This window comes from Melozone crissalis, unplaced genomic scaffold, assembly GCF_028551555.1.
Source record: "Melozone crissalis strain CALT ecotype California unplaced genomic scaffold, PUWL_Pcris_2 ptg000106l_1, whole genome shotgun sequence".
NCBI lineage: Eukaryota > Metazoa > Chordata > Aves > Passeriformes > Passerellidae > Melozone > Melozone crissalis.
In genome coordinates, this window is record NW_026535883.1 from 4,508,091 (window position 1) to 4,523,938 (window position 15,848).

Here is a 15,848-nt window from a genome sequence, read left to right on the forward strand (position 1 = left end):
AGCAGAAGTCTCTTACCTATTCTCCTGCAGTGTAAGGAACTCTTGCTTACCTCCTCTAGCAGCTTCACCAAACTGGTTCCTAAGTTCTTGCCTCTGGCTTGATGAAATTCCAGCTTTAGAAAGGGGAGGGCAGAAAGAGCATATAGGCATACAGTCCCCAAAAATGCAAACCAGCTAGGAGTGGGAAGAGGACAGAAATCTTGTTGGGACTGCTGTGAAACTGATAGCCCAGAAATTTAAGTATCTACCCAGGAGTTTGTTTTTTAAGTCTCTGCAATTGTTAATTCAACTGCTAACATACAGTTATAAATGCCAGGCAGAATGGGTGTCTGGCTGGTTGGTTGGTTCCTCTCCCACTGTGTATTTCCCCACACAGCTGTTCTATGCTCAGAAATCTGCCAGCAGCAGAAACTGAAGGGCCTGTGTCAGAACAGGTCATCACTGTGATCTTCTGAATGCTCCTTTAGAGGGTTCTCCAGACTGGAATTGGAGCCCCACTTCAAAAAAAGGCAGTGAAGATACAGGGACTCTCCATCTCTCTTCCTCTAACTGCTTGGAGCTGCTCCTCTAATTGCATGGAGTAGGGATCTATGCCTTGATCCAGTTTTCCCACCAGGTATCTCTTTACATCAAAGTTTTACGAGAAAGACTGCCAAGCATAAGCAGTGATCTTCCAGCAGGTCAGAAGTCAGTCTAGAATGAATTTCCAAGGGAAAGCACAGTCCTCAGCTTGTTCTCTTCTGCAACACTCCAAGGTGCTTCAAGTCTCTCCAGGAATGCTCTGCACAGCCAGGATTTTATCTCAAACTCTGGCCCAAAGACACTGACCTTTACTTTCAGAAACAGCAAGTGGTAGGTCTGGGTTTCAGATGTGCACATCAAAGAGCAACTATTTAAAGTACCTATCCAAGTACAGCAACTTGGATAACCTCACTGAGAGCCCTGGTCAGCAAGGTGCTGTAAGACACACCTGCATGGTTACAGTACACCTACATTACTGAACAATACATTAGTGAAAATATTTTATTAGGACTCTCAGTTCATCATTACCCACTAACAGAAAAAACAACTTCCCTAAAATTGTTCCATGGAAAGTTCTGTGTTCTATTAGCTTTTTAAATGGGGTTTTTACTGGTGTACCATTTTAATTGTGTAGGAAAGGTATTGAAAAAGCTCACTTTGGCATATGGAAGATTCACCAATTCACCTGCAATTTTTAGAAATAATGTTTTCCTTTTTTATATGGGTGACAATATGGTACATGACAAGATGTAATTCTGGAAGATTTATTATGTTTCCATAGGGGATTCCACCTCAGTCATTTTTCTCCCTCTACACCTTTTCCATCTCTGCATCCTGTACACTATGACTGAAAGCAAATCTGATGCAAAACATTTACAAACGTCATCCTTCATGTTTTTAACTATCAAGAAACGCAAAATGCAACATTTGAAACAGGTTAAGAGTTGTTTAGTAAGTCTTCCAGTCTGCATGATGACAGTTTGGAAATTCAGTTGGAATTACTATTGTGTTGAATGACTGTCCATGAAGGAATAGATGGCATTATTCCCACACTGAGTAAGAGCTCTTTCTTAGCAAGTGTTTAGGTGTTGATTATAAAGAACAGTGATGAAGGAGGAAGAAAAGAACTACTCAAGTACTACTACTACCACTACACATCTTTCCCCAGAAGATATCTGGACTTCATCATTCTTACACAGATATAACCACAGTAATCTAAATGATTTGTAAAACCAGAGGTAATTTTTACCTTCTGCACCAGTTAACTAGAAGTAGGGAACATTTTGGTTTTTAAAATGAACTAACATTTCCACATGTTGGATTTTGATAAAACAGGGATCTAAAGGCAGGTGTGATTTAGCTTTCTCACAATGGCCTTAATAACCACCACATAACAGATGTGTAGATGTGGCATTAGGGATATGATTGAATGCTGAACTTTGTAGTGCTGGGTTGGACTTGATGATCTTAAAAGTCTTTTCTAATCTAAAGGATTCTATGGTTCTAAGTTATTCCCTTGTTTCCCTTAGTATTTAACTTTTGGTAAACAGATCCTTGATGCCTTTGTTCCAACAGAGCTTGTCTGGTTGTTGCCATTACAAAAATCTACACTCCAGAAGGAAACCAAGCCCTTTGGCAACCATGAAATTTTCACACAACAGTTCAGGCTAGTTCTTTAACTGGTCAGATACCTTACACACCCTCTAGGGATTAAAAAATCAGCTTCACAGGCGTAACATACACAATTTCAATTTGGTATTTTTAATATCAGTAAGAAATGTTGCTTAATAACATGGTGATGTTTACTTAATGATTCACTTTGCCTTAATTACTCTGCAACAAGCTGTCGTGATTCCATCATGCATTACTGCATAACATCTTCTTAGGACAGATTATTACTTCTGCAAAAGACAATTAACTGCAGAAATTAGTTTCTTGACCATCCCCACAGCTGTCTTGCTCTAGCTGACTAGCAAGTCCCAGGCTATGAAAAAGAAGCAGATTTCTGATGCTGAAAGACATCACTGTCATGCCTCTTTACTTCTTCTAGTTGAATCAGTGGGAATTGTACTTGTTTCTCAAACCATTTGGCTACAGTGAGAAGCTGCTTTTCCTGGAATGAACGTCCAATGAACTGAAGCCCAACTGGCAAGCCTCTCTCTGAAAGAGCTGTAGGAACACTTATGGCTGGCAGTCCTGGAAGACAAAAAAAAACACATGCAAAGACTTACTATAAACCTTAGAGTAATTTCTGTATCAATTTTAAGAGAACCAGAAAAAAAAATGAAGAAAAAAGACTAGCTAAAATAATTTGATTCAATGAAGTGAATGCTAGATGATCACAAGAAATTAGAGAGATTTAAGAGGTCAGCATCCTCTGAAAAAGATATTCAGCTCTCCTTAGGAAGAGATTTCTGTCTCTGGAACAGATTCATCTTACCTGCAGCCCACACTTGACTCCAAGGTACTCTACTTTAAAATCTGGTCTTACATTTTCAAGCATTTAATAAAACTGTCCTTAGACCCAGTTATCACTGTAAGAGTTGGGACATGGGGGTGAAATATCTTGATTCTAAAAGAGAAGGTTAAATACCTAAAGAGACTGGACTTTTAAAATGATGAGGCAGGGGAAAATGTATTTGAGCTCCTGTCCCTACTCACCAGCCATGTTTGCAGCCTGTGTCAGGATGTCATCCTGAGCACTGCGGGTCCTGTTGTCTTCTTGGATGAATTCTGTGTAAGGTGCTGCATCCCTCAGAGTGGTGGGAGTGAGTAAAATATCAACACCACTCCTGAAAACCTTCACAAAGTCGTTGGCAATGAGACGTCTCACTTTCTGTGCCTTGACAAAGTACTTCTCATAGTTCCTAGAAAGGAATAGGGACATAAAGGCCTGACACTCTAATTCCCAAAATACAGAACTTTATTTTTTAGTTACTGTGGAAAAGACAAGCCCAGTAATCCTTTTGGACAAGGTTTTAACTGACACTGGAAGCTCAGTCACCACACATGTGTTTGTGCTCTCATAGCAGAGGAGCTGCCAGAGAAGGAAGAGATGAGGGCACACAGCTGAAGGAAGGTGAACGGAAAACAAAACCCTACCTTAAAATAATTAACTAAAAATCAAAAACAACACTTTTATGACCATTTGGAAACTAAACTGTGCATTGAATTTCACAGAACCATGGAAAATGCTGAGCTGGAAGGGACCCATCAAGATAATGAAGTCCAACTCCTGGCCCTGTGCAGAACACCCCAAGAACCACAAACGTGCCTGAGAGCACAACTCAGACTGGCTTGGTGCTGTGAGTCCTCCCCTGGGGAGTCTGTTCCAGTGCTCAGTCACCCTCTGGGTGAAATGCTGGAATCTAACCTAATTTCACTGTAGGGTAGCACAGCAAAGTCTAGAAAATACAGAACTACACAGGTCTGAAAAATAGGAATTAACCATTTAGGATTCAATCCAGCAAGATACTTGAAACAAATTAAAAAGTCCCATCATCTGTGGACAACTCCAAATGGATTTAAAACTATGTATGTGGTTGTAGTATACTTCTCTGTAGAAGACCTTATCTTGACCCATTTTTTCCCCTCATGTAAACATGTGGTCTATGGATTTCTGTCTTTACACAACTCTGAAGCAGAAACATATTGGTCAACTCTATCATTCCTTTTAACTTCATATGCAGAATTAGTAAATATAGAATCTTAAATACAGAGAAATTCAGTTTCAAAAGTAACTGTCATCTAAACCCTCAGCTATTTGGGAAAGAAAAAAAAAGTAAAGTGAAAGAAAAATGGAGTGGTGTATTATCAACTGCTACATGCCAGAGTGTTTACAGATAAAACAACTACAACTGCCTAAATCTCACTTTGTTAGAGTAATCTAAAGATTTAAGATTCCAAGAAACAGCAATGAAAATGGTTATAATCAATAAACAGATTCAAGTTAGTAAGTTATACAATGGCAATTAGACATTTTTCTACAATCACTTCAGAAATCCACCTAGCTGTTAACTTGATAAAGTCCCTAAGTGCCACCTCTACATGTCATTTAAATATCTCCAGGGATGGGGAGTTCACCACTTCCCTTGACAGCCTGTTCCAACACTTGACAATCCTTACAGAGAAGACATTTTTCCTAATATCTAATGTAAACCTCACAGGGTGCAATGTAAGGCTGTTTCCTCACATGTTACCTGGGAGAAGACACTGACTCCCCACCTCACCACAACCTCTTTTCAGGTAGCTGCAGTGAGAGTGAAAAGGTCTCTCCTTTTCTCCAGGCTAAACATCCCCACCTCCCCCAGCCACCCCTCATAAGATCTGTGCTCCAGCCCCTTCACCAGCTCTGCTGTCCTTCTCTGGACACACTCTGGCACCTCAATGTCCTCCTTGTTGTGAGTGGCCCAAAATTGAACATAGGATCTGAGGCATGGCATCACCAAAGCTGAGTACAGGGGGACAATCCCTGTCCTGGTGCTGCTGGCCACACTGCTGCTGATCCAGGCTGAGATGCCATTGGCCTTCTTGGCCACCTGGGCACAGCTGGCTCAGGTGCAGCTGCTGTTGACCAGCACCCACAGGTCCTTTTCCCCTGGGTGGTTTTCCAGCCCCTCTGCCCCAGCCTTTAGTGCTGCCTGGGGTTGTTGTGACCCAAGGGCAGGACCTGGCCCTGCAGAACCTCACAGCACTGGCCCCAGCCCAGCCTGTCCAGATCCCTCTGCAGAGCCTTCCTGCCCTCCTGCAGATCAACACTACCACTCCAGCTGGAGCTGTCTGCAAACTTCCTGAGGGAGGACTCAATCCCCTTGTCCATGCCATCTCTAAAGATGTTAAACAGAACTTCCAAACAATCACCTAGTCATTTTAAAACTTTGAAAAGCAAGATAAAAATAAGCTGTACAAGGCAACATTTGCAAGAGACACAGATGGGTTTTCTCTACTACTTATTCTAAGAATGCTTTCTGAACCCTGCACTCTGTTCTTCAAAAGTAATTTACTGTGGAACAGGAACACAACTCTCCTGTTCCATCTGGGTGGAAGCTAATTGTGTATTCCTCCACAGAAGAGTTAACTATGTGGATTTTAAAGCAGCCTCAGGAAAGCTGATCTGGACAGCTGTAAGCAGAGGGAGCACACTTGGCAGGAATACTGGCATTCCAGAAAAGCTGGTTGTTACAGACTGACTGACAACATTCCTGTCTCTGAGAGCAATCAGAAGTCACAGCTGATGAATACTCTTGCTGACAGAGCTCTTTCAAAGCAAGTGCACTACAGAGACTAATTACATGCCTAATATTTTTGTTAGTATCTGAACAAATTCAGACAAAGAGAAACAGCACATTTACTAACATAAATTAGGACTGCTGGATAAGGATTGAAAACTAAAAATGTAAAACTGATCCATGCACTAACTTCTCTACGTGAGCTGGATAAAACCCTGACTTCTGTAAGGACTTCAGTCCAATACTTCTGCCAATGCTTCTCTTTCCCTGTACTGAGACACAGAGCTGCAGTTAATTTAATTGCTATGTGTCTGGCTTTCTCTAGAAGATCTCACTAAAACGTACCAGCGGTTTCTCTATGCAGTTTTAATGAAATTAACAGCTACAGAACTTCTAACACTAAGACAGTAAAGACTTCAGTATGATTTCAATGTCATACCATAGGGTAGATTTCTGCCTAATTTAACTAATGGATGCCAATAATGCTCTGGTAGGGGGAAAAAATCACTAAATTGTTCTACTTATTTAATTTAGGACACTCACTGGTAAGACTCTGGGAAAACATTTTCGTTCATTATCAACAGGCATTATAGAGCTAAAGCAATAATAAAAATACAAACAGCTACTAGTGTAAGAGCAATTTCTTCCTCATGTCATGATGAGCAACTAATCATCATTTGCTCAAAACTTCATTAATCTGGAAAAGCTGAATTTCAAGAAGTTCTGCTTACTGTTTCAACAAGAAGTAGTTTCCTGACAGAATCCTTCCTCTTACGACATCATTGAAGCCCTCTCTCCGTGTAGCAGCATACAGACTTTCAGTGGAATCCTTCATGTCAGAACGATGGCCTGGAAAGAAAAGGCATTCTGGGTGTTAATACTTCTTGTAATCCTTTAGATTTAATAATGTCATAGTAGCACAATAGGTCACTGTTTGCTGCAGCCTGACGTGCTACTACTCTGGAAAAACAACAAAACACATTCCTGTTTTATTATGGAAATACTAAACTAGATTTTGAGCCCAGACACTAATATGCCTAGTAGTGAAATATATTATGTATTTATTTACACATTTTTATCTGCACAAGGTTTTTTACTATATTCCATCTTGGAGAAATAGTATCAAGCATCCAACCATGAAAAGAAAATCTATGAAAAACACTTTTTAATCTATGAATAACACTTTTACATGGCATCCAGCAATGTTTCTACTGTCTGAGAAAAAAGGTTTTTCAAAGGCCTTACCATATTCCAGTCCATCAAACCTGGCCATATTTGATGCCACTTCTGCTGTGCACAGCACATGATAGCAGACAATTGAGTAAGGAGTGTGTGGTAGGCTCACTTCAACCACTTTAGCACCTGCATTCTTAAACAGGTCAGCAGCTTTTGACCAGAGAGCCAGAATTTCACTTGACAGCCCTGGTGCATGATATTCCTTAGAGGAAAAACAAGAACAGGAGTTATTTTACATACTGGTTTACTTCTAATAGCAACTAAAACAAATACTCCTTGCTAAACATACATTGCAACCATTATCTCACCACTATATGATTTAAAGTGCCAATAAAAGCTTTTTGCATCTACTAAATCCTATACAATCAAGGGGTATTAAATTAACAGGATTGAGTCTTCTTAAGAGTATTATGTTCATTTCAGTAAGATCTACATATGTATCACACATCATGGAATTTCAGTAGTTTCTTCTGAAAGAGTAATTGCCCAGCTATTCCCTTATTTATCTATCAAGACCATACTGTACTGCTCTGCAGTCACAGGAACAAATTCTCCAGGTCTAAATCCTAAAACCAGGGCTGTTAGCCCCTGTTGTTAATGCTCACAATGTTATCAGTGGCAACTGGCACACCTTGGTGAAATAAATAAAACCACCCACCAAAGAAGAACTACAATCAAGGGGTTGAGAGAAGACTTAGATTAGCTACTTTCCTATTTCACAGACAAATTATAGATATTATATTAAATTTCCCTGTTTTTGAAGATACCTGCTTTAGTTCCAACCCATAATATCAAGGTCATAATACTGTCTGATTTCTGAGTAGCTATGACCCATGTTTAATGTATGCATGTATCTGTTTAGAATAACCTGTAGCAGTAGAAAAAACTGTCCAAAGGATAGGAAAAATTGAACAACATCATTTTAGATTTATCAAGATTTAAACAGTATGCAGCTGATCAATTTTCCAGGCACATAATTTTTCCATTCCACAGATTATGAATAATTGGTCAGTGGACATCTCTGCTTACCAAATTAAAACTTTTGGTATGCCTGTTCTAGCTTAGGTTCCAATGCTGAGAATACAATTAATAAATGTTATTTACATTGTCTCTTTGAAGGCAGAGCCTTTATTAAATTAAAAATAGGCTGAAGTCCCAAACTTTGTTCCTAAATTTCAAACAAACATGATTGAATTGCATACATCAGATGCCAAATTAGATGTCTTTCAGTTCTTATTAGGACTCTGCAAATCACAACTCCTTGTGCCATTCAATTGCCTTTAAAATTCTGCTCAATATTAAATGCCACACAGTGGCATTTAGGCAAGGATCCCAAAGCTCTGCACAAACCATTATCAAGCTCACTGTGTGGGAAGGCACCAAGAGCAACTTGTTGGAGGTTACAGAGTAGACTATGGAAACTGAAGTTCCCCATTTCCCCTAAGTTCCTGACAGTGCTTCCCCCCACAGTGACAACATGTTTTAGGTGATGCATTACTGTATGCTTACTCCAAATTGCCTGGACAGGCAACAGGGCAAACACAAACTGTTCTTTTCCAGGAGCTGCTTTCACTCTCTTCACTGTTTCAAATCATGGGAGACTGGGAAGTGGTGGGCAAGACACAAATATTTTTTTGTTATGTGTCTTTTAATTGTTCTTCTGGTCCATAACTGTTAACAGGATTTAAATGTTACCTTTGGAATTCCAATTGAAAGCTTGCTGACATCAGTCAAGTTAGGTAGTTCAAATGGCTTAAAGTCATCCTGAATTGTGGTAGAGTCCTTAGGATCATGTCCAGCAAGTGAACCTGAAAAAGACACAAAATGTGAAGACCAGGAAAATGTTAGTCAGGATTCAGTCTGTTTTGAGGAAATGTTGTAAACAATGATGTTTGACAGAGTAATACCTAATAAAACTGCTGCATCATCCACACATCTGGTTAGGATTCCTGGCACATCCATGGAGTTCACTAGAGGAATGAGACCATGGCGAGAGATCAGTCCATATGTTGGCTTTAAACCTACAACACCACAGTGAGCAGCAGGGTTTCGGGTGGATCCTCCTGTGTCTGACCCTAAGGCTCTATGGTTTCAAAAGGATCATCATTAGTAACATAATTCAGAACATTTCCAAATCATAAGAATGTGTGGCTTTGAGATGCATGGATTTAAAATTGTAAATTCTTCCAGACCAGGAGTCATAATCACACAGCCTAAATTCCGGTCTGCTCTCTATGTCTGTTTTTCATTTGTTCTCTGATTTTTCTTAGGGTCTCTGAATTTGCCGTTAGGAGAGTCCAGTTCTCTTTACAAAGCAAAGACAGATAGGTAGAATTCAGACCATCTGAAAACGGCCCCAAATGTCTTTTTCTGCCTTCCCTGTCCCAGTACTGTGGTCTGTTCCAATGCTGTGGACTCCAACTGATACATCTCATGTGATTTAGGGAACAATTTTCAACACTTATATCTTATTTATTGGGTAGCCAATGCACCATGAATCAGCATTTTCCAGGATAAAAATGAAGAACGACACTTCTTGCCCCTAACAAGAGGGCATACTTTGGAAAGATGCTTTTCCTGTTTCCAAATCTACAAAGATTGATCAGAACTCCCAGTTTACAGTAGCTTAGGTACAATTAAAACACAGCATATTATTATTATTGTGTTGAATTCCTCTTTCCTTATCCACAAGTGAAACCTTGTTCTTTCTAAATTGAAACTTTTATTTCAAAAATTGTATTGCAATGAAACATGCTGTTCTCTTGTTTTTAATAAACTTAACTCAAGCAGCATTAAAAAGATAAAGCAGTTTTCATTCAAATCTTTGCCAAAACCAATTTAAACTCCAGAAATAGGTATAATTTTTATTGAAGTGAGTATATGACTTTTCCCATAGCCATTTGTTTATGAGATGGCTGAACCAATTAAATTGACTTTCCTGAAGTGGAATTTTTTCCAAAGCATTTGTGTTAATGTATAACATCCTCAATTTTATAGCATTTTTGGACATCCAAATCCCAAACTGAAAATGTAAAGACTGGCAGCATTCCTGGTGCTTGAAAGACACTAATAGGATGGATATACAATAGGTTATATGCAATAAAATAGCTGGACAAAAAAAATCTCCCTGATCTGACAGTGTGCTGAGCAGTGCAAAATGGGAGCCCAGCAACTAAGAAAAGGTGCCAGACCCTCTCAGGATCAGCCCATTCTGGCTCAGGATTAGAACCAGCAGTCCTTGGGAATGGCTGCACTGAGTTCAATTTCAACAGTATTAAAATGTTGAGTAGATTACATCCCAGTAAATGGCAAGGATATGAAGAGATACAGAACTTTAAAAAGTAATTTAAAGAGGTGTAATCAACATTATCAAGAACATTTAAACAACTAAATAGATGTTTGTAATGCAGTCTATGGGCAAACACATATAAAGTAAATAAAGAGCATTTTTAAACACTTTCCAATTAAGAGCACAATTGAAATAATTTTCTATAAAACACGCTCCAACATGTATCTCTAAAAATTGCATAAAATGCAAGGTGTAAAGGTTTATGATCAGTTTTAACAATCAGATGGAGAAGACAGTATAGACAACTGACTTGCTAAACAGTGTGTTGATATTCCATGCAGTTAGTAATTACTATTTTTTTAAAAAGTCCAGTTTGTTTAAATTACTTTAGGAAAAAAACTCCAAACCACCATAAACACACACTTGCCTAAAAAAACACCCCAACACTAAAACTATTTTCTAAGTTAAAAACAGGGAAGTCTGTAAGTATCTATTTAGTAAGTACTCTATACTCTTTTGTTAAATAAGAGATTTGAAAGTTTTTAGGTCCCAAATCTCATGTACTATTACATAACTATACTATAAAAACAAAGGAGCACAGGAAAGATTATTATTCTGTTACAAATTGAGGGATCTCTTAATTTGCTGAATTACATTCTCAGTGTGTATTTGTGTAATGCAATTAGGGAGGAAGACGATGCACCACAAACCCCTTAAGACTTTTTACGAGATTATGTGGGAATAAGACTAAAACTGTCACTCCCTTACTGCCATCATAATTTTATATATATTTCACAAAGTGCAAAGTGGTCATACCACTGAATAATGCCTGAAATGAGTAAATCTAAATTTGCCTGCATGGATTAATTCTGGCTTCATGATATGCCATGAGTAACCTAGGGATGCTGAATAAATTTTTGCATGCCAGTGCCAATAACCCTGCTATTTCTTACTAGCTTATGAGAAAATTATAAAATTAAAATATTCCAAAAATATTTTGAGACATTTAGGGAAAGACAATTTTAAAAGCTTCTTACGCAAAACATGTGAAAGACGCCACAGCAGCCGCGCTGCCTCCGGAGCTCCCTCCTGTTATCACCCAGTTTGACTCTTTGTCCTCAGGATGGGATTTTGGGACAGACTTTTCCTTGTACTGTTTTGAATAACTCCAGGGATTTCTGACTGGTCCGAACACTCCATCCGTGCTCCCAGAACTGAGATAGTCATACAGGACAAATACACACAGAAGTGACAAATGACACACTTGTATTCATCAATTTAATTTTTTTAATCCAATTCCTCACCATGCTTGCAAATTCAATTTCAACACAAGAAGACTGGTGTACGTAAATCCTTAAGCAGTCAACTTCTACATCATTACATACAACTGTAAAATTCATAGCTGTTCATCATTTTCTGACACAGAACCTGAACTTGTACCTCTTTCTAACTTCTGCTAATGCCACTGAAATGAACAGAATCACAAAGACAGAAAACTGATTGAAGCTATGTAAAAGTACAGGAGCACATCTCTTTCAAAACCAAGGTATTCTGTTTTTCCAGCCCTGCATTTGATGCAAGATCACTGTTGTGAGGAAAAACATGCTGCTAGAGGAGGAGAAAAAGCTCCACAATACCAGGAACACACATTTCTCTGAAATGCCACACTATTATTCACCCTGTGGCCCTCTGCAGAGGGCACGGTTCACTGGTTCAGAATGCCAGACAGGCTTCTCAGAAACTGGTTTCAGCCAGCTTGTGTCACCCAGGTGTGAGCTGACACCAGAAGCAGGGGCAGGGCACACTTTCCTCCTTCCTCAGGCCCTCTACCCCACGCTCCCCCTGACTGCAAGGTGCCAGTGTTACCAGCTGTATCATCACACAGAACAGGCAGCTCACAGCAGAAAACAAACCTTATTCAGACATCACTACTTTAGAGCTGGATCTGCTCCCTGATCAAGAAATCACTCAAACACACACAGCAGAATGAGAAACTAGTATTGGGATAAGCTCTTTAGGAGAACCCTGTGCTTTAATGAACTTAGACCAGTTGTAATACTGCATTATCAGGTTTTTCCCAAGCTTTTTGCCTGCTCTTCTTCTGAGGAAGAGCTTTTTTACATAAAAATTACTTTATTCAAAACAATATTGTCCAATTACTTCCACCCCATCCACAGGAATTTCCAATCAAACCTTGGACTCTGGTTTAAGTATAATAAAACCCAAATACAGCATTTTTACTGTTTTTCACATGTACTAGAGTCCCAGAGATTCCCTTCCAAACCTGGCAGCAATTCCCATCCCTAACAGCCCGACGCCATTCTCTGCTACAGCTTGGCTGCCTTCACTGATTTGCAGAAGAATCAATTTGTAGGATTTTTCAATGTGCTCCTGAGAAAAACTCACCACCATTAGCTGAGGCAACCTAAAAGCCTTGCTCTTGATTAGCCTGTGTGCAGCAAGTCAGGGAGTACCCATATAAATCCCCCCAGTGGCTGCCACCGGGGGCACGATAACAATTACCTAAGGGCTAAAAGCTATCAGTAAGGAGAGAGGAAAAGGCAGCAATTAACTGTGCTGTAACCAATTCTATTAACACACTACTGAATCTACAAGAAGGCCACTTGTCCTCAGCCTTCTGCACAAGCTGGACTGCTTCCTGCCTCTCAAGCACATTTGAACACTATGTTCACAAAACTCAGCGTCTGTATCATTTACACAACACCACAAACACGCAGGGAAAAGTTCCTGCAGCTCTGTGTACCCTCCCAGTAAGTATTCATTGTTGTCTCACCTCACAGAAACAGGAGTTAAGGATTACAGGTAGATTGGAACAGATGGTATGTACGGTATTTTATGTAAAATCAGCACATTAAAGATAATAAACATCACTCACCCCATTGCAAATTCATCTAGGTTTGTTTTACCTAAAAGCACAGCTCCCTGATCCAGTAACTTCTGAACTACTGTAGCATTGTAAGGAGAAATATAACCTGAAAACAATCACAACAATTAAGAGCAACTGGTGAGATACAAGTTATTTTTACAAGTAGCTATTCTGAACATTTTGACGCTGTCATTACCACTCAGACCTTACATAACCTAGGATGAGAACTATGAAAATGACACAAGACCTCAAATGGTAACCAATTCACTTCATGAATGATAACAGGGGCTTCTTCACTCCCACTTCCATCAGGAACAAGGACATCACTCCTAATACTCTTTGCAATCAATCACAACAGGTCTGAGAATGTGCTTTAAGGAACAGCATCTCAGGTAATATAACAACTTTTACAAATATGAAGTCATGGTTTGTTTCTTCTGCTATTAAAAAAAACCACAATCAAATCAGAGGTCTGCTAATTTACTTCTGCTATCTTCCACAAGGATTAATATAAAGTTTTACTTTGTGCAGAATAAAACAGATATAAGAAAAGCATTATAAACATGATTGTATGTTGGGATTGTTAACATCTGCTTTTCCTACAGCTATATGAGAAAGCTATTTAAGTCACCAATTATAAACAGAACAAAAACAAAATAGGACTGTCTTTGGATTTCACTAGGTAGAACAGCACTGACTGCTCTCCTCTAGACCTAAAAGCAATGTGAAGGAAAATGTGAATTTTGGAACCATTTTATTGTAGTATATAGGTTTTTATTATAACTGTTGTTAAATGCATACAATTATAAAGAGATCATGTGCTTAGAAGAAGAAAAAAATGAACTTGGCTAGTGAAATTGGATAAATGTATTTCCTCAAATGACACCAGCTCATTTTTTGAAAATACCTGGGTTTCTAGAAGACTCCAGTCCATAAACCCTCCAAAGAGTGAAAGATCTGGTTTTACTTTAAAAGCTTTACTGTACCTTTTAGCATATTTGATGCACATGTTGTCTCAATGCCAGCTGTATTGAAGTTGTCTTTTACAGCAATAGGAATTCCATCTAGAATGCCCAGTGGCTGACCTGCATTAGAAATGATTGCAAAACAACAGAAATTAAAGCAAAATGTGCTCTATATATATAATGTTCTCATCAATTACTGTTTATTTTACATGTCCCTTTGGGTGGTTTTTGAAAGCAAGACTGCTTTCCACTTGGCATTTGATGGTTGTCTGTTCCATTTTCAAGAACCACCTTCCATTCCAACTCAAGCATTGAGCACTCTGCCCAAACCAGACCTCGTGTCTAAGCCCTCTGCCTGCTTTCACCCAGGCTGGCTATCCCAAAGGAGTGCATTCCAATGTCACCCCACAGGGCTTATTGCAGTCATAGGTGCTACTCAATCCACCCTGTCACTAGGCTGGGAGCCATAAACTCGGCCTACCTGACACACACAGTAGATTAATTACTGAAGCAGAGAAAATGCTTCCCAAGTAATTGATTATCCACCATCAAAAAAAAAAAAAAAACCCAGAACCAACAAAGACCACAAAAAAACCCCAACCCAAAACGTAAATGGCCTACATCAGGAAGCAAAACAACCTGCCTGACAATTTTATTGAGCTGTCAGAGAATAGCAAGCGTCACCCAGGAAGGAAAATGTGTACTCTATTAGGTGAAAATTTACCTTTCCTGCCTTTCTTGAAACACAAAGGAAAATGAGGATGGCCATCTTCTAAATGCTGCAGATAACAGGACTGAAAGCTGTTCTGTTCTCCAATTCCTAACTGCAATTAATAAAGCTGCATTATTTTAATTTGCTTTCTTAATTAAAAACACAATAGGTTGTGCCAGCTGTGTGCCTATCCCAGCCTGGAGGCCTGAGAATGACCACTGCATTTGCCTATTCATGGCACCTGTTGGCTGCATATTCCAAATGAACTGCTGAGCAGACACCAAGTAGTAATGCTGTCCAAGAGGCACAGAGCCTATTTAACCTGCAGTGCCTCGTTTGGTCCAGGTTTTCCCCGTTTTTTTGGCCTAAATACTCTCCTGAGTGCCAAGTGTACACCCATGGAAACCTCAAGTATGAGCTTCATCTCCCAAGAGTCAAACAAGCCAAGATACCCCTTTTAAAAAGCAAAGGTGCTTCGTCTAACAGACAGCTCCTCCTCTGCAGCTTTTTAAGGACTGACATTACTTACAAACCAACGTACCTCTTCTGTATCTTTCCTCTGATTCTTCAGCCTGCTTCAAAGCGGTCTCTTCCGCTACGGTGATGTATGCATTTAGAAACTTGGTGCTTTTGATGAGGGCCAAGCATCGCTGGCAGAGCTCCGTGGGAGCGACTCGTCCTTCCTTCAACGCCGCCGACACCTGGGAGCGCAGCCCGCCGTTCAGGGCAGCCGGGTGCCAGAGGCCGCGCCGGGGTGGGACGGGAAGGAAGCGCCATCCCCGCTGAGGGAAGGAGCGCACGGGACGCGCTCTCCCGGGCCACCCCGGGAAAGGGGAACGCGAGGGGAACCCGGTCACCTTGCGAACCCGCCCCGCTCCTCGGCATCCCCGGCAGGCGGACAGACCCCACTCACCTGGCGGAGAGAGGCGCGCAGCATGGCTCTCCCTGCCCGTCGCCGCCTCCTCACGCCCGCCGAGCGACCCCTATCCTTCCCCCGGCGCGGCGGCCG

The 15,848-nt window shown here is 40.2% G+C and overlaps 1 protein-coding gene across 2 annotated transcripts; it reads right to left on the reverse strand.

Moving 5' to 3' along the window:
- Window positions 1-1,093: 1,093 nt before the first annotated feature.
- QRSL1 (glutaminyl-tRNA amidotransferase subunit QRSL1) lies at window positions 1,094-15,842 on the reverse strand. Of its 2 annotated transcripts, XM_054291780.1 has the most exons (11): window positions 15,753-15,842; window positions 15,381-15,540; window positions 14,149-14,247; window positions 13,172-13,268; window positions 11,313-11,489; window positions 8,894-9,069; window positions 8,682-8,794; window positions 6,996-7,188; window positions 6,482-6,599; window positions 3,184-3,389; window positions 1,094-2,718 (listed from the first exon to the last, which is right to left on the reverse strand). In XM_054291780.1, exons 1-11 carry the CDS (start codon window positions 15,774-15,776, stop codon window positions 2,507-2,509), a joined length of 1,575 nt encoding a protein of 524 aa, XP_054147755.1. In that variant the 5' UTR covers window positions 15,777-15,842; the 3' UTR covers window positions 1,094-2,506. The 2 variants fall into 2 exon arrangements, with proteins under 2 accessions (XP_054147755.1, XP_054147756.1); XM_054291781.1 differs by lacking the exons at window positions 15,381-15,540; window positions 15,753-15,842 and adding an exon at window positions 14,852-14,969.
- Between the last annotated feature and the right edge of the window lie 6 nt (window positions 15,843-15,848).